The 18,261-nt window shown below is 32.1% G+C and overlaps 1 protein-coding gene across 3 annotated transcripts in view; it reads right to left on the reverse strand.

The window, feature by feature from the left end:
- Window positions 1-378: 378 nt before the first annotated feature.
- LOC100176799 (lysosomal alpha-mannosidase) overlaps window positions 379-18,261 on the reverse strand; it is an 18,299-nt gene continuing 416 nt past the window's right edge. The window contains exons 2-25 of one of the 3 annotated variants that reach the window (XR_001974773.2): window positions 17,344-17,446; window positions 16,248-16,421; window positions 15,706-15,895; window positions 15,167-15,303; window positions 13,853-13,998; window positions 12,478-12,594; window positions 11,694-11,888; window positions 11,183-11,258; window positions 10,658-10,750; window positions 10,092-10,207; window positions 9,309-9,437; window positions 8,736-8,846; window positions 8,274-8,363; window positions 7,526-7,667; window positions 7,020-7,096; window positions 6,497-6,553; window positions 5,722-5,819; window positions 5,224-5,295; window positions 4,696-4,864; window positions 4,291-4,503; window positions 3,158-3,307; window positions 2,600-2,714; window positions 672-860; window positions 379-477 (exon numbers count right to left, since the gene is read on the reverse strand). Coding sequence is in view for 2 of the 3 variants with exons in the window: in XM_009860511.3 (XP_009858813.1) it covers window positions 733-860; window positions 2,600-2,714; window positions 3,158-3,307; window positions 4,291-4,503; window positions 4,696-4,864; window positions 5,224-5,295; window positions 5,722-5,819; window positions 6,497-6,553; window positions 7,020-7,096; window positions 7,526-7,667; window positions 8,274-8,363; window positions 8,736-8,846; window positions 9,309-9,437; window positions 10,092-10,207; window positions 10,658-10,750; window positions 11,183-11,258; window positions 11,694-11,888; window positions 12,478-12,594; window positions 13,853-13,998; window positions 15,167-15,303; window positions 15,706-15,895; window positions 16,248-16,421; window positions 17,344-17,446 (2,898 nt within the window). In the remaining variant the exon portion in view is untranslated. Of the gene's footprint in view, window positions 861-2,599; window positions 2,715-3,157; window positions 3,308-4,290; window positions 4,504-4,695; window positions 4,865-5,223; window positions 5,296-5,721; window positions 5,820-6,496; window positions 6,554-7,019; window positions 7,097-7,525; window positions 7,668-8,273; window positions 8,364-8,735; window positions 8,847-9,308; window positions 9,438-10,091; window positions 10,208-10,657; window positions 10,751-11,182; window positions 11,259-11,693; window positions 11,889-12,477; window positions 12,595-13,852; window positions 13,999-15,166; window positions 15,304-15,705; window positions 15,896-16,247; window positions 16,422-17,343; window positions 17,447-18,261 lie in introns of all 3 variants that reach the window. The other 2 variants (XM_009860511.3, XM_026834785.1) reach the window with 2 other exon arrangements.

The raw sequence follows: 18,261 nt of genomic DNA on the forward strand, positions 1-18,261 counted from the left end.
CACACAATATACAAATATCCTGATCGTGTTTTAAACATTTAACAACGGTGTATGGCAGTCGTGGGGAAACACATAAAACTTTTAATTCGAATTAATGTAACTTACTTTATCCTCACATGGCCGGAAAACGACAGTCGTTGTAACACGGGCGTTCTGTTTCATACACCTCGTACCAGCTTATTGAGTTACCATGTATGTTACTTTGTGGGTGATTATTTTTCTGTATGGCTGATAATTTGGACAACTGATTGGTGGCCGCTTTTTAATTGTCTTGCCCAAGGAAACATACGCCCACAATGGTGATAGCGATAACTCTGTATAATAGCATGGCGCTAACTACTTTGCCACGGCGCCGGAATTTGAAAATATAACGGACATCAGTTTAATGCAAACTTTGTATTTCATATATTGCATGAGAAAATCAAAACAGAACAAAATATTACATTAGCATGATAAATAAACTATATTTTTGTAAATATAGTGGGGTGGGGAGGATGGGACACCTTTTCGATCTAAATTTTCGTTCCATTTGTAAGTAAACAAAGAAAAATCAAAGAATTATGAAACCGAATCCTCATGACTCCCTTAGACTGTTGTTAATTATTTAAAACGCGATCAGCATATTTAGGTACTGTGTTTTAAAGTGGTCCCATCTTACCCCACCCTACTATAACATCTGAACTTGCAGGTCGGTGAAATGAAAATGAAAATACACAAAAAAAACAAAAAAAATTATTTGATCAGGAAAGTTCTGATTTGCATTGGTTCCAAAGTGACGTCACAGCTGTCCAATTGTTGACGTAAACCATTAGTGACGTCATAGGGCTTTTCGAAATTCGAAACACTATCAATGCCTGGTGCTGCAAGCAAAATGAATTACTTTTATTTATCCTCGCGTGGCAGGGCAGCAACAGTCGTTATAATCCGGGTCACGGGTGTTCTGTTTTACATCGTTACGCACAATTTTGTTTCTATTAGAAGTTTAACTTGATAATTATTAAACATAAATGGTTCGTTTGTTTGCTAGGTGTAGCGTCTACGCTTATTTTTTTCAATTAAATGTAAATATGTTTTAACTGTAAGCGTGTTTTGACAACTGTTGTTTTGTCGCTATATCCTGTCTTTCCGTTTAAACTATTTCTAAATCTTCGCTACCGTTTAATTTTTGGCGTATTTGTTTCATGTATGGCTGATAATTTGGACAATATATTAGTGACCACTGGGTTGAAGCAATTGCCGTGAAGTGTCTTGCCCAAAGACACACACGCCAACAATGGTAGAAAGGGCCTTAAAATATAACCAGTACGTTGGAGACAAGCGCGCTAACCACTTTGTCACAGCGTCGGGTCTGTTACAATTTACCAAGTACGCAATTTGGCGAGAAATTCTTTCTTCCACAATGTGTACTGAATGTAACATGCTTTATCCTCGCGTGGCCGGAAAACGACAGTCGTTATAACCCGGGTGTTCATACACATCATGCCAGCTTAGGAGTTTCCATGTATGTTACTTTGTGGGTGATTTCCTTTTACTGCCAAAACTTATATTTAAAATTTTTATTGACCACAGAAAAACTAACACAGTTACAGCCAGTGACGTATTTCCTAACCATTTATTTTTTTACTCATAAATCAAATACAACTTGATGAAGTCATTAAATTTAACTAGCAATAAACAAGGGGTAATAAAATGTTAATCATTTTAAACTTTCCAAATTTATATTAGTTCTGTTTTACAATGATTACATAACCTTGAAAAATAAATTTGTTTTGGAAAGTAAATTTTATTGGTAGTTAAAGTCTATTTTTGAAATTTTGTGTGACTGTAATATTGTATGGGTTTTGTTTTTTGACACTTTTTCTGCTATTCGCAATAAGTTTAAATTGATCAGTTGTAAATTTAATTGGAAATAAAACATTTTCTACAACCAAGAGATTTGAAATTCGTTTTGCAAAATAAGTATAACGGCGCTGTAGCACAGTTTATTTATTGCTTCTGCCTTAAACCAGAGGTAATGAGTACAAGGCTCATCATTGCTACCATTGTGGGCGTATGTGTCCTTGGGCAAGACATTTAACAGCAATTGCTCCAACCCAGTGATCACTAATGGGTTGTCCAAATTATCAGCCACACTTGCAAAAAATACCCCCCCCCCCCAAATAATCACATAATAATACTATTAACTTTATTTGTCTCTTAGATTACGGTAGCGAAGATTTGAAAGTAGTCACATAGAATAATAACAACTTTCAAAGTAACATACATAGCAACTTGTAAGCGACAAAACCACCAACTAATATAATATATTAAATATATACAACATAATATAGAACAAATAGAAAAAATATGTTTATTTTACCAATATTATTTAAAAATATTTATTAGCTAGTAACCACTAACCCAAAACTCCTATGTTATATTTTAACAACAGTTGTTTTGTCCCTATATCCTGTTGCTTTGTTTAAAATATTTTTAAATCTTTGCTACAGAAATCGAAATGACAAAACAAGTTATAATTACTTATATATTTTGACAGTTTCAAATTTTGGGCTTTAAATTATTAACTTTAAATTGAAGACACAAATTTAAAAAAACTTACCAAATTTAAGTTTTTCTGTTGTTTCCCAATTTAATCTTGTAACATCTTGTTTAAATGCATTTCCACCAAGTAATAACTCCTCACAAGAGCTTACATGAAAGTCAGTAAGCAAATTCTGAAATGTAAATTTTGGATAAAAATTTTAAAACTGTTTTTTTGATAAGCATTTTTTTACAATACATTTTTATGTCAGGCTGTAATATACTTACAAAACCCTCTGGCTTAAATAGCAGGTTCCCAGGTATGCCTCACTATAAAACCCAGACTTTACACATTTAAAATATGACATACACACCAGATCTTTAGTATATTCACTTAAGCTTTTTCTAACAATTGTATTTCTCATAAATTATTTTTTGTTACATTTCTATTTTCCTACAAATTTTTTTTGTTACAAATGTTTTCTTACGATTTTTTTTTTAATTTTTGTTTTTTTACAAATTATTTTTTTGTAACAATTTTTTTCTTACAATTTTTTTCTTATAATTTTTTTTTCCTACAAAATTAGTTTAAAACTTATACCATCTAACTACAAAGCCAACAAAAGTAGTCAAGTACCTTCAAAGACACAGTAGCGGGCTTAGATAACGTAGAATCTTCATTTTTCTCAAACTGATGTTCGACCCTTACTATATATCCACCATCAGTTGTTGTTGATAATGTGAGTAAATGTATGTTTGGTGGGAGGGGCGAGGTGACGTGAGATTCCTGAAGAAACTTGTTTTATTAACATATATTTTAATATTGACATTATACATAGTAGGGTGGGGGAAGATGGGACAACTTTCGCATATAATATCTAAATATCCTGATCGTGTTTTAAACAGTTAACAACAGTCTATGGGAGTCGTGAGAATACGATTTATAATTCTTTGAATGTTCTTTGTTTACTTCCAATCGTGGTAGAAAATAGAATGATTAGGTGTCCAATCTTCCCCACTCTACTATACATACTATATATATAGTAGGGTGGGGAAAGATGGGACACTTTGTCAGACAAAACCTTTTTTTTAATTTTTTTTTTACGGACCCCTAAAATTCACCTGTTGTGTGGATTTCTAAATAACTCCTCGTGTGTTTTATTATATTTTATTAAATTATTGTCAATTAATAAAGTAATAATGCTACTAATTCGTGGTATTAACCAAAAACCGTCATCTATTTTGATTTTGGAAATAATTGGCAATATGTGCTTAAGTGTCCTATCTTCCCCCATTGTACTATATATCATTCTAATCACTTTTTTATCATCATGTGGAATAGCAAGTCAGAGTTATAACAAGAATGTTTTATAAAAACTCTTACAGCAATTTATTATTTAAAAATATTACCAAAAAAATAATTGTATCGTCTTTGCTTAAATAATTGTATCCCTAGATATCAATATAAGTGTCATATTTTTTTTCGTGTGCGTTAAAAAAAATAACCTAACTGTAAAAATTGTGTACAGTTCTTAGTACTTTCCACCCTATCTATGATAGGGTGGGGGAAGATGGTACACCTCTTTATTCCATTTTCCGTCCCATTCGGTAATAAAAAAATAAAATTCAAAGTATTATTAAACCACATCTTCACGACTCCGATAGACCGTTGTTAATTGTTTAAAAGATGATCAGGATATTTGAATATTATGTGCTAAAGGTGTCCCGTCTTCCCCCACCCTATTATATTTAACATAAGCAGTCAATTACATGTGTAGTTGATGGTGCATGGTGTTGAAACGCCACTAGTGGAGACATGTATATTTCTTCTGCCAACAGACGATGTTGTTTTGCTGATGATGTCACTGTATCTAGTAGCAACCAATGTTTTCCTCTCGAAATTAAACCGTCACCAAATTGTCCGGTTTCATTCAATGCTTCACCAACCCCTTTCGAATCCTCTCCAAGAAGTCTTCTGTGTATCTGAAATTAATTAGTTATATCATCACTTTTTTAGGGAAACCAAGAGCTACAAAACATGTGTCATTTTGTACACATATGCGGTAACTTCATACACCTTTCCCCTAAAATGTAAATCCCTTTTTCAATAATTAAAAAAAAACCTAAATGTAAAAAAAAATTTTTTTTTTAAATGTAAATTTCTGTCATATTTACCATTAATTCAAGCTGTCCGGTTGAAAGGCTACTGCCACCTTGTGATCGATCATTAAGCACAGTTAGCTGTACTTGATTATCGTGAATATAAATCCTTGAGTTGACTGGGTAGTAATTACCAGCTACAGACTCAGATTGATTAAGATGCCAGGTTGGCCTGTAATCCTTCCTGGTATTAAAGATATTTTAAAGTAAAAAATAGTTGTTTTATTTTGATATTTTGAAGTTTTTGGATTTGTTTGTAGCATATTAAATTTCAAAACTTATATTTTACTACTTTTTATATCATTTTCCAAAACTTAATTAGAAAAGGTTTCAGATTAAATACGCGACAAACTTTTATGTAAGTTCACCCTAAGGTGACAATCTGATAATTGGAAAAGCTAAAATGTTAATAAAGCGACATGATAATTCATTTGTTATTATTTTGGACCATCATTTAAAGCTTTACGCCAGTTTAAAAACCCTACCCTGTGACAGTAGCAAAAATTCAAGTATTTGAATATTATTATTATAAATATTAAATACCTTCTTTCTAATATTTCTCTTCCGTTTGAATCAGTGTAAAAATAACCATTTGTCTCCAAATTAGTTTCATATCTGTTTTTAAATTGTATATTTAATTACTCATAAGTGGGTACAATGTGCCCCACTACGTCAGGCCTAAATCAGTTACACTAAAAATATATCATTTTGCAAAAATTAAAAAAAATTGAACCCACATTAATTTCGCACAAAATATTTTGGCAAAAAAAAATTAAAATTTTAAAAACTTCTAAAACTAAACTGAACAAGCAATCAAACTGTTTGCCAACGATTTGACAATTGACAACATTCATTTTTGCAAAATTTCACGAAATAAAAACAAAATTTGAACCCATTTTATTTCACAGAAAGTGCCAGTTTTGAAAAAAAAATCAAAATTCTAAAAACCCTTCATGTTAAACTGAACACGCAAAAAAATATTTTCCAATGATTTGTTTGCTGGCCCTATTTATACACAGCAAACATTTCTAAGAAACTGACCTTGAAATTATCTCCTTGCCCCATTTATCCTGTACAGGTATTGGACCAACTGTCCATTCTACTTCAATTTGTTTCTTACCAGCATATAATCGTATAACCTGGGTTTATTATAAGTTTTAATAAAACAGGAATGTTTTAATATGAACGTAACTTATTTTATTGTCGTGTGGCCGGAAAACGACAGTCGTTAAACATGGGTGTTCATACACTCGTGTCTGCTTACGAGTTACCATGTATGTTACTTTGTGGGTGATTTTTTTTCTTTTTTATGTGTGGCTGATAATTTGGACAACCCATTGGTGATCACTGGGTTGGAGCAATTGCTGTTAAGTGTCTTGTTCAAGGAAAAATACACCCACAGTGGTAGCATCAACGAGCCTTGAACCCATTACCTCTGGGTTAGAGGCAGCATGCTAAACCACTACGCCACGGCGGCAAATCGAGGTTTGTTTTTTAGTTTAAAATTTAGTAGAAGACCAACAGTTTATGTATTGTAGAGCAACATATAAATATTGTATTGTCACAATACATATATTATAATATATATATATATAGTAGGGCGGGGGAAGATGGGACGCCTGTTTATTGTATTTTCTCGTCTAATTTAGTAGTAAATAAAGAAAATTCAAAGATTTATAGAACTATATTCTCACGACTCCCGTAAACCGTTGTTAATTGTTTAAAACACGGTCAGGATATTTAGATATTACATGCTAAAGGTGTCCCATCTTCCCCCACCCCACTATATAGTGAGTATTAAAACCTTAATACTCACTTGCCAAACCCAATCGCTAAACTTTTGATAAACTTCTTGCACAAGTAGATTGCTACCCTGGATATTAAATACACAACCAATAATTACTAAAATTTACTTGGAAAAACTATCATAATTTATTTAATCTTAAAATGGCATGGCCACGGCAGTCGTTATAACGAGAGTGTTCTGTTTCATACACCTCGTGCTGCTTACAAGGTACCACAAACGTAACTGTATGAATAAAGTAAAGCATAAACATTTCAAACATAATACATTTCCTAACTTTTTGGGATTCTAATATTGGATTACCACATTATAATAAAAGTAATATAATACTTTAATTATGTCTTCGATTACAGTAGCAAAGAATTAGAAAATTTATAAACGAAAAGACTGGATATGCTTAATTTTTTCGGTGTATTAATGAATTTTTTGACACATTAGTATATACAACATACAGTTTTAAATTAAAACCCTGAGATTTAAGTATAAAGTGTAAAAAAAACAGCAAACAGTATTAAATGGAAAACCAGAAACTTACTTTAAATATAGAAAGCTGTGGTTTACCATTAGAACATTGAAATGGTGTTGAAACATTAGGTCTGAATATGTAAGCACCTGTGTGGGAATTTATATCTATGTTTTATTTGTTTTGAATGAATGAATGTAACTTACTTTATCCTTGCGTGCCTGGAAAACGAAAGTCGTTATAACACAGGTGTTTTGTTTCATACACCTCGTGCCAGCTTACGAGTTACCATGTATGCTACTTTGTGGGCATTACATTACATAACATAGTTTGTTATTTATCTTTTTGAAATGATAGTGAAGATCATGTTATTTAAAGAACGAAGTGAAAGAAAACAACAGCAAAACAACAGTTGTCGATAAAAGGGTTCTGTTTGAATAAGAGACTGACGGTACCATTTAGGCGAAATATATATACATTTTATCATACAATTTTTTGAACTATAAGTGTCTATCCAAAGACACATATCCACAATGGTAGCAGCAACAAAATTCTAAAGCCAATTAAAAAATATTTACCTGACTGTTGTTTGCTTTCATCGTTCCCCATGCTAGCATTATACCATAACATGTCCTGTTTAACTGGTACAGTGATGCCAGATGCAATATTTTCAATGGATGCCATCAACCCAGTGTTGCCATCAAATTTCACTTTGTAAAACTATAGAAATAAAATAAGTTTTAGGAATAAAAATTAAGACACTATAAATTAAAATTTAACGATAAAAAAATTTAAAAGTCTTTCAAATTTTAAAAGACAATAACATTTTACAAAATACTGAAATAAGTTTTGGGGTAAAAATAAAAAAGTATGGCGGATGATATTAATGTTATTTATTTAAAAAGCAGTTTTGTTACATTATGCCTAGTAGCAAAAGTAGAAAAATGAAAATATGTGATAAATGTAACTTGCTTTATCCTTGCCTGGCTTGAAAACGACAGCTGTTATAACACGGGTGTTCTGTTTCATACACCTCGTGCCAGCTTACGAGTTCCCATGAATGTTAATTTGTAGGTGATTGGTTTTTTGGATTTTTTTCTTAACGAATGGCTGACAATTTGGAGAACCCATTAGTCACCACTGGATTGGAGCAATTGACGCTAAGTGTCTTGCCCAAGGACACATACGCCCACAATGGTAGCAACAACGAGCCTTGAACCCAATGCCCCTGGGTTAGAGCAGGTGCGCTCTAACTTACCAATGTGCCACATATTTTATTAAATTGTAACTGTAATGTTTATTTTAAAAATAAAAGCAATAGTTCACCTCGTTAGTTATAGTTACATCTTGGTTAATTACTTTCTCAACTTTTGTTTTCAACAAAGAAACAGTTTTTGAAGTTTTATGTTTGGTGACCTGTAGGTAAAAGTATATGGAATTAATTAAATTGTATTTGATTAAAATAGCATTTTTTTTATTTAACTTCCTGATTACAATAAGTGGCTATTAGGTGGGAGAAGATGGGACACCTTTTCGTTCTATTTTCTCGTCCCATGAAAACCCATTACTTTTAAAATCAAGTTGGCCCATTATCCTTTATGTTAAAAACACATATTAGACAGAAGTCTAAAATAGCATTTAAATCAGATAAAAACGACCTGCATAGGAATTCAAATCTTCAACATTCAAATTTTTATTACTTTTTTTTTTAAATCCCTTAAAAAAAAACATTTTTTTTTTGAAAAATTTGGTTTAGATTATTATAATGCTTGGTACAAATTAAAGTACCTGGAATGTATTATGTCCGAGTGCTGGCAGCTTAGCAAGGAAAACTAATTCACAATTTGCGCTTCCACGATTTCTACGAACAGATAATGTTGCTTCGCTCACGGGGACCAACTGTTGAGCAAATTTGTTCAAAATATAAAAAACAACATAAATATCAAAGTGAAATTATATTTTACTATTGTTACTAGACATATAGGGTAGGGTGGGAGAAGGTGGGACAGTTTTAGCACATAATATCCAAATATTCTGAATTTGATCCGGTTTTAAACATTTAATAACGGTCTATAGGAGTCGTGAGGATACGGTTTTATAATTCTTTGAATGTTCTTTGTTTACTACCAAATGGGACGAGAAAATAGAATGAAAATGTGTCCCATCTTTCCCCGCCCTAATATATGTATTAAATAGAAATTGATTATACATAAAACATGAATTTAGTAGGGTAACATTTCAGATTTATAACGATAAGGCAAAAAAGTAGTTTTAATGAATAAATATCGTCATGCATTTAGAGGTGCAACGAAAGTTGTTATAACACAGGTGTTCTGTTTCATAATATTAGTATGATAGTACCTGTACAGTCAACCTTGTACTTGTAGCAAGGTCATCCACCACATACACATAATGATCATCGCAATTAACAGGAATGCGAAGATATTTTGAAACTCCTCTTGCGAGTGGGTTGTATACCATTACTACAAACTAAAAATTAAATTTTTTTTTAATAAATATAATGTAATCAGTGGAGCAGCCAGAGGGGGTTTAGGGTGTCGCAACCTTCCCTTTTAAACCATAAAAAAAATTAATTAAAAAAATTTTTTTTTAACATTTTTTGATTAAAACTCCCCCCCTATGTTTTTTTTCTGGCTGGTCACTGAATGTAATAATACAGTAATTCCTTGATTTTTTAGTTTATTTGGGGGTTATTTTTTACAAATATATAAGCACAAAAATTGGAAGGCCTATTAGAAATCTAACGGGTTGAAAATCAAAACTATAAAGTTTAGTGTGCATTAAGAATGTATAAGACCTTAAAAACTGTTTCTTTTATTATATTTTCTTCCCAAAAAGACACTTTTGTGGAAAAACTGGTACTCAAATTCAAACAGGTATAGTCTAAACATAAACAGAATATCATACAAATACAAAACACTTATAGTCAGTGGCAAGGCCAGAAAAAAAATAAGGTGGGTTTTAATCGAAAAATTTTCAAAAAACTTTTTTTAAATTTTTATTTTAATTATTTTTTTTATTTTTTGGGGGGATTTAAAACAGGGGGTCGCGACTCTGTCAACCCCTTGGCTGCGCCACTGCATATAGTATACTGTCTTGTACATTAATTATTACTTTGCTAACCTGGTTAGAAGATTGTGTCAAGTCACACAACGTTATATTGAGATAATCACAGAAAATTAATTGTTCGTTATTCCCAGTCAATGCTGTGCTTATAACTTTGTTGCATTCTTCACGGCCTGCCATAAAATAATGAATCTAACTTGCTTTATCCTCGCATGGAGTTACAACACTGGTGTTCTGTTTCATACACCTCGCGCCCACTTTAACACATATGTAAATTGGGTATAATTTGCCTGTAAATGTTATATCTGTGAAATTGGGCAAAAGCTGTCTATACTATGTTGTTTTTTGGAAAAACATAAAATGTTTTACAAAAAAAGAAAAATTACGAATAGATTTACAAACCACAAAATAAAGCTAAATTTAAATCTGTTATTTTTTTTAAATGGCATGACAACCAATAAGAAACAACTGGGTAGGAGAAATTGCTGTTAAATGTCTTGCACAAGAACATATACACACATAATGGACACAGAGCAAGCATCAAACCCTCTGGGCTAAAGAAAGGTGTGTTAACTACCGTGCCATGGCATTGAAATGATATGAAATTTAAACAAGTAGCATACCTTCATAAAGTCTTTTTGCGTAATCATTAGCCACATGTTGTTTGCTTGTACCAGACACTGCATCGTGGTGTTGCGCAACACCCATTGCATCTCCTGGAAATGATAAGACACAGAATTAAACATAGTATGGTGGGGTAAGATAGGACACTTTTCATTCTCTTTTCTTATCCCATTTAGTAGTAAACAAAGAGTATTTACAAAATTATATAAAAGTAGCACCGTGACTCTAAAAGGGCATTTTTAATTGTTTAAAACACAATAAAGCAATATAAGATTTAGATGCTAACGGTATCCATCTTACACCACAGTACTATATTATCCAAGTAAATGACAATTGGCCATCATAAGATGTTCTGTTACTTCTGCTACCAGGCATTGTACAAACAATATATCAGTGGCTCATCTGGTATAAAAACGTATAGTGTATTTCCAACGTTTCGTCTGCCATACGGCGAGACTTCATCATAAGATGTATTGCCATAAAAACTGCAGCAAACAATAACATACATATATATATTAACTTACTCAAAACCTTTGAAGATGATGTCAATTTATGTGAAGTCGATTTGAAATGCATGAATGTTTCTAACTGGTTGCACACCTGTTTTGTGTAAAAATGAGTAAAACTTAATTGATATTAGTAATTTCGGAACAATAGTCCAGCACTGGTCTTTACTCAATGTATTATATTTTATTTTCTTCTAAAAATTTCTATGTATATATTTCAACTTTTTTTTCAAAAAAGTACATTTAAAGATTTTTAAAACAAGCTTATATTGAGTATTTAATTTTATTAAAACAAATTAAAATATAATTGGAAGAAATGTGTTGCAAAGACATGAACTGAACGTGAAAATAAACACAACTTTTACATATCATCTGCAAGTATTTGTTACTTTTACATATCACCTGCAAGTATTTGTTACTTTTACATATACCTGCAAGTATTTGTTACTTTTACATATCATCTGCAAGAATTTGTTACTTTTACATACACCTGCAACGGCTGCAAGTTTTTATGACTTTGACACATCACCTGCAAATATTTGTTGCTTTCTCTAACATATCCCTTCAATCCTGGTCTGCTGGTGAAATATCCCGTCCAATACTGGTGTGGGGCATCGGCGTATGGGAAAAAGTCATCCTTTTTAATATTCCACATAACATTAGCGTGGTTTAGTGCGTATAAATAGCAAGATGGAGTGGAATAAAACAATGTCATGTTTTTATCCTGAAAAAAAATAGAAATTAGAAAAAGATTTTCGAATGGGCTTACTCAGGTATTTTGAACTTTTATGTTATAGAAAAAGAGCTTTTTTTATTTACCCTTAAAAACAAGATATTCATCTGACTCTGCAAATTATAAATGTATATAATATGCATTTACCCCAGAAAATTATATCTCTGTAAAAATGCTTTCAATGTCATTTTTCAGGACACTTTTATTAGGTTAAAACAAAAAGGATGTTGAAACATTAAATATTGAAATTTAAATTTTAAAATACAATATAAAAAAGTAAATTAAATCAAGACTTTCTTTAACATACTAACTATATGTATAGTTAATTGTATATAATATATATAAATATAACAGTATATATAGTAGGGTGGGGGAAGAGGGGACATCTTTTCATTTTATTTTCTCGTTCCATTTGGGTAGTAAACAAAGAACATTCAAAGAAAATGTAAACCCATATTCTCACAACTCACATTGACCATTGTTAATTGTTTAAAATACAATCAGGATTTTCATATATTGAGCACTAAAGTGTCCCATCTTTCCCCACCCTACTATACATTGTTTGTTTTTATTCACTTACAGCTGCATTGACATATTTAATCAACTTATCCAAGTTCTTGTACCAAACATTAGAATTGCTATATTCAAAGTCAGAACCCATCGTCATCATTATATGGTTGGTTTGGAAGTGGTTTGCCTGCAAGTGAATAGTAGGTAAGTAGTGCAAACAATTTATACCAGTATGGTGCAGGGTATGCCAGCCTTTAGACTACTAAGCTGAGAATTTCGTAAGTGTTGCGGTCAGTGGCGCAGCCAGAAAAAATAAAGAGGGGTTTTAATTAATATTTTTTGGGGGGTTTAAAAGAAGGGGGGTACAACACCCTAAACCCCCCTGGCTGCGCCACTGGTTGCAGCAAAACCTGAATTTTCAAATTATTAAAGCAATTTACCATTGAGGTATTTTTAAATTTTTTTTTTTTTAAATTAAAAAAATCCAGAACACTTTTTTAAGAATTTAATTCTACATAAATCACATATATTTCGCTAATTTGTTAAGACTTCATTGTTTTATTTTAAACCTCATGCTCTCTTACGAGTTACCAAACATAAAAAATTGTAGAAATTGTATCTTATGACTGGCAATTTGTTTTTGGACATTTGATTAGTGACCACTGGTTTAAAATAATTGCCATTATATGCCCACAAAGTCAGCAGCACCTAGCTGGTATAATTTTATATGTTAAAGCCCTATTACTTTACTACACATGGTGTACAGTACAGCAGTATCTCTACTTTTCTTAGAAATTTAGAAAAGCTTAAACCTAAGGCTGTCACAATAGTTTCTATTGTAAAAGTGACAGCTTTTTCCTGCTGCTTTGTTTAGTAAAGTTACTGAAGTAGTTCTAAAATGTTTTTATATTCCAAACAAGGATTTAATACAAATAAAATATGTTCTAAGTGAAATGTTGCATAACCTGTAGAAATGGTCTAAAAAAATACTGTAATACTGTAGTGTGATAGTGTATAATAAAAACATTAAAGAAAGAATGTTTTAAAGCTTTCAAGGCTAGTCAAAATGACAGGCATTTTGAATTAAGGCCTACATATATATATTTAAATTTAAAATATTTGATGTCCAACATACAAAACAGAATACCAATCAAAACTGAAGTTCTGCATTATTTTAAAGCTATAAATATATAAAATATATTATAACCAATATTCCAAATCCTTCTGAAGTCTATTATTTCTAACTACTTTAACACCCAACTTTGATAAAAATCTTAATTTTAAACTTTTAGTTCCGAATTTGCAGCTTCGAATAAGAATAATATAATAATAAGAATTTTAATTTGTCTCTTTGATTCAGTAGCAAAGATTTAAGAATATTTTAAACGAAAATACAGGATGTAGCGACAAAACAACAGTTGTTAAAACACGCTTGGCATACACACCTGTTTCAAGGCTGCAGCAACAAATTTGTCAACTTTTTCTTCCACATTATAATCTTCCAAAGCTGGGTTATCCATTATTGGCTGGTCACGACAAAATGCATCAAAACAAAACCCATCAGGGGGGTTGTACCCATTTTCATCTACACCTAGTAATGTATGGGTGATTTTTAAAAAACGAAACAAAATATACTTAAAGTGAGGTTATGTATTGATTTTTGTTAGGTTTTAAGTTTTTTTAGTTTTTGAATTTTTTTATATTTTTAAAGTTAAAAAAAAACTAGCTGCAGAATTTTTTGTAAGATACAGCAGAACCAATATTGCTCCAATCTAGCGGTCACTAAAAAGCTCTCTAAATTAACAGTTGTCCAAAAAATATAAAAACACATCTAGAAAGTTAAAGTGAAAACATGGTGTATAAAGCCACTACATAAAGCACTTAAAACACATGTGGTATAACCATAGTACAATGATAGGCACCAAATCTGGGGTGGCAGGGTGGACAGTTCTACCCCACAATTTTCTACACTGCATTAATTAGTAAACATTACAACCAATAAAGTCAAATTCGTTTCACAGGAATGAGTGTCTGACTACCCCTGCCTCCCCTGTGTTGTAAAAGGATTTGCGCCGATCTGTAATGAATTGAGCCTTTTCGCACCATTGTTCTCGTGGTTTTGAGCTAATTTGTGGGTAGGGATGCACATTACAGAATAATCAGGTATTCTAGGATATCCTAGAAGACTTTATTTCGAATCTAGAATTCCGAATCTAGAATTTCGGATCTTTTCATATTTATGGGAAAAAATAATTTTACCAACATAAGTCAGTTTATTGACTCTTTAATAGCAGCCTTGTTGGATCATAAGCTGTAAAATGATTAAAACAAATTTTGGGTTAGTTTTTGCATCATGAATTGGGTAGTTTTTGCGTCACGAAACGTATAGCAGGCTTTGAAAAGACGTTAGGAAACGTTTACTCTCGAAAGTCCCACAAACACAAAAATATTTTTTTTCAAAATTATCAAGTTTCAAAAATTGTTAATATAGTTTTATGAGATGACGTTTGATGACGTCATTAAACAGAATACCGAATCCCGTAATTAGATTCGAATACAAAAGAATTCGAATCTCATGGATTCGAAATTCTGTAATGTGCATCCCTATTTGTGGGTGAAATAGATATTGTAATATAAATAAACCAATCCCTATTTAAAAAAACGTTTTCTTTGATATCCTAGAATACCAAATTATTCTGTAATGTGCATCCCCTGGACACAAGCATACGATAATATTAAATTAAGCACAAGCATGTTACCTGTGAAGAGATCAGCATGTGGAGAAGTCAAACTTTGACTGCCCCTCCATATTTCTTCCATGTTTCGTATTTTTTCACGGTTTTCTTTGTCTTCGTAATCAAGTCTTCCGAAGAACAAGCCGTCAAAACCCATTTGACTTAAAACAAAAATTTCGAACATGAATAAACGTGTGTCCTACTTTAACTGTGTAGATGAATATTTTTTTTAAATATGTCTGACATTTTGGACAGCCTATAAGCAATCACTTGGTTTAAGCTACTGCAGCGTCAAGCGCGAACACATATCTTTTGGGCTGGAGGCAGATGCACTTACTTCGTCGGACACATTAATCAGTTGTTTTCGATTTTTAATAAATGAGTGCCATATTAAATATTGGGGGTAAATCTGATAAGCATCTTTGTTAAAAGGGTAAAGCATACAAAAAAGTTTAGGAGCCACTGCATTAGATGCTGTTTTAGATACTAAACTTGCAACTCAAAAGCGGACATGAGGTGTACTATAAAGTAGAACACATGTGTTTAAACGACCTTCAACTTACGCAAAAAGTGATGCTTGTTCCCTCGAGTGTCCAAAAGGGTCGATTTGCCACGCCACACGGGGGCGAGCACAAGCACCAAACGTGTCGTTTAAATATCTTAACCCATGCGTCATTTGATCAATGATTGCATTATAATGTGTGGATGCTTCATCATTCATACACCATCCACCAAGTATAAATTCAAGACGACCTTGGCAGAATATAGATATATAATATATGTATATATATATATTATATAATAGGTACAATAATAACATGACGTTATTTGTCTCTTCGAATACGGTAGAACAGATTTAGAAATATTTTTTAAACGAAAAGACCACGTAACATACATGGTAATTCGAAAGCTGGCACGAGGTGTTAAACCGTGGGGCCGTGTGATAACGAATGTCATTTTCGGCAACGCGAGGATGAAGTAAGTTACATTCATTCATTCATTAACATCCAAAACATGATATAGCGACAAAACAACGGTTGCTAAAACACGCTTACAGTTAAAAGCATATTTACATTTAATTGGAAGAAAATTAACCCAACATTACCTTCTTGTACAAGTTGTTTCACATTTTCTTTCATTGCATCGTTCTGTTCCTCCCACCAACGAGAGAAAAAAGCAATTTCAACGTAAATAAATCGCTTTGAAGGATCAGATAACAACTGTGGGATCACGGAATCAAGAATATATTGCACACCAGCAATCACTATGCTAGAGTTTGCTGAAAAAATGAATGAATATATATTTACCGGCGCCGTGGCATAGTTGTTAGCGTGCCTGCCTGTAACCCAGGGGTAATGGGTTCAAGGCTGGTTGCTGCTACAATTGTGGGCGTATGTGTCCTTCGGCAAGACACTTCACAGCAATTGCTCCAACTCATTGGTCACTAATGGCCTAATGGGTTGTCCAAATTATCAGTCATACATTAAAAAAAAATTAAAAAATCCAAAAAATAATCACCCACAAAATTACATACATGGTAACTCGTAAGCTGGCACGAGGTGTTAAACCCGTATAATAACGACTGTCGTTTCCAGCCACACAAGGATAAAGTAAGTTACATTCATTCATATAACTTATTTCTATCCTTTTTGTCAGGGATTATTTTTTGTATGGCTGATAATTTAGACAACAACCCATAAGTGCCCACTGGGTTGGAGCAATTGCCATAAAAGGCCTTGCACAAGGGTAAGTGTTTTAAATAAATACAGAGTGTGTTATTATAATTAATTACTTCATTTTGACTTTAATGGCACTATTTTTAACTGATGCATATTTATAAGTTTATAACACAAGTTGTTTTGTTACTTTATATATGTGGAAACAATTAACAGTTTTTGATATATTTGGATATAAATAACTGCGTAACTAACAGTTTTTAATATACTTGGATTTAATAAACTGCATATTTAACAGTTTTTGATAAATATATTTGAATATAGTTAACATTTAACAGTTTTTTATATATTTGGATTAAATAAACTGTATACGTAATTAACAGTTTTTGTAGTTTTTATAAACTGCTCTTTTTTTAGTGATTGTTTCGGCTTTCAAAACTAACTGTACAATAAACAGAAGATAATAAAACTTCACTGTTAGTACAATAAGTGTATATATAAAACTTAAATAAACCTTGCACTTACATCCATAGTAATACTGGTCGACAGTTTTTAACCAACCAACATCATCATGCGTGTGTGGAACAAGATGTACGTTCAATTTTTCTGCTTCTCCAAGGTTGCATGACTTCAATTGTCATCATGCAACAAAAAAAAATATATATATTACGAATAAAAAAATGTTATTTTAAAGAGGTCTTTATTCTCTGTGAGGTGGGCCACTCAAGAGTTATAACACAGGTGTCACACTGTGTAACATTATGGTAGTTTCTTATACCTCATGCTAAGATTGAAAACAAAGGCTTGGTTGGAGCATTTAACCTTAGCGGAAAGTTCAGGTTTTTCCTTAAAAAATTCTCTACACTTGGTAAAAAATTGATACCACATGACTAATGACTTCAGTAATGCATATTTCTCCATGAAAACAGCGGTGATTTTGGTGCTAGTGAAGAATTCTCACCCCACCTTATTTGATAACCCCTATAACCACAGAACCACTAACCTCCTAACGATCAACCTCTAACACTTTCCTGAGGATTCTTTACCAGTGCCATTATTTCAATAGGCTTGTCATTTGGAACAAGTAAACAACCCATTAGTAAAAAAAACATTTAGTTATAGCAATTTTACATATCTTGTCCAAGGACATACAATAATAAGCTTTGAACCTTGTATCCTATTGACTCATTCATTCAACTATGATTTTAATGAAGCATGTACTATTGCACTGGTAACTAACAATTTGCAAAGATTCATATTCATAGTAATGTGAATGTGAATGTAATGTGAATGTAACTTACTTTATCCTCGCGTGGCCGGAAAACGACAGTCGTTATCACACAGGTTTAACACCTCGTGCCAGCTTACGAGTTGCCATGTATGTTACTTTGTGGGTGATTATTTTTTTTGGATTTTTTCATTTTTTTATGTATGGCTGATAAT

The sequence above is a fragment of the Ciona intestinalis genome, chromosome 6 (genome assembly GCF_000224145.3).
Source record: "Ciona intestinalis chromosome 6, KH, whole genome shotgun sequence".
NCBI lineage: Eukaryota > Metazoa > Chordata > Ascidiacea > Phlebobranchia > Cionidae > Ciona > Ciona intestinalis.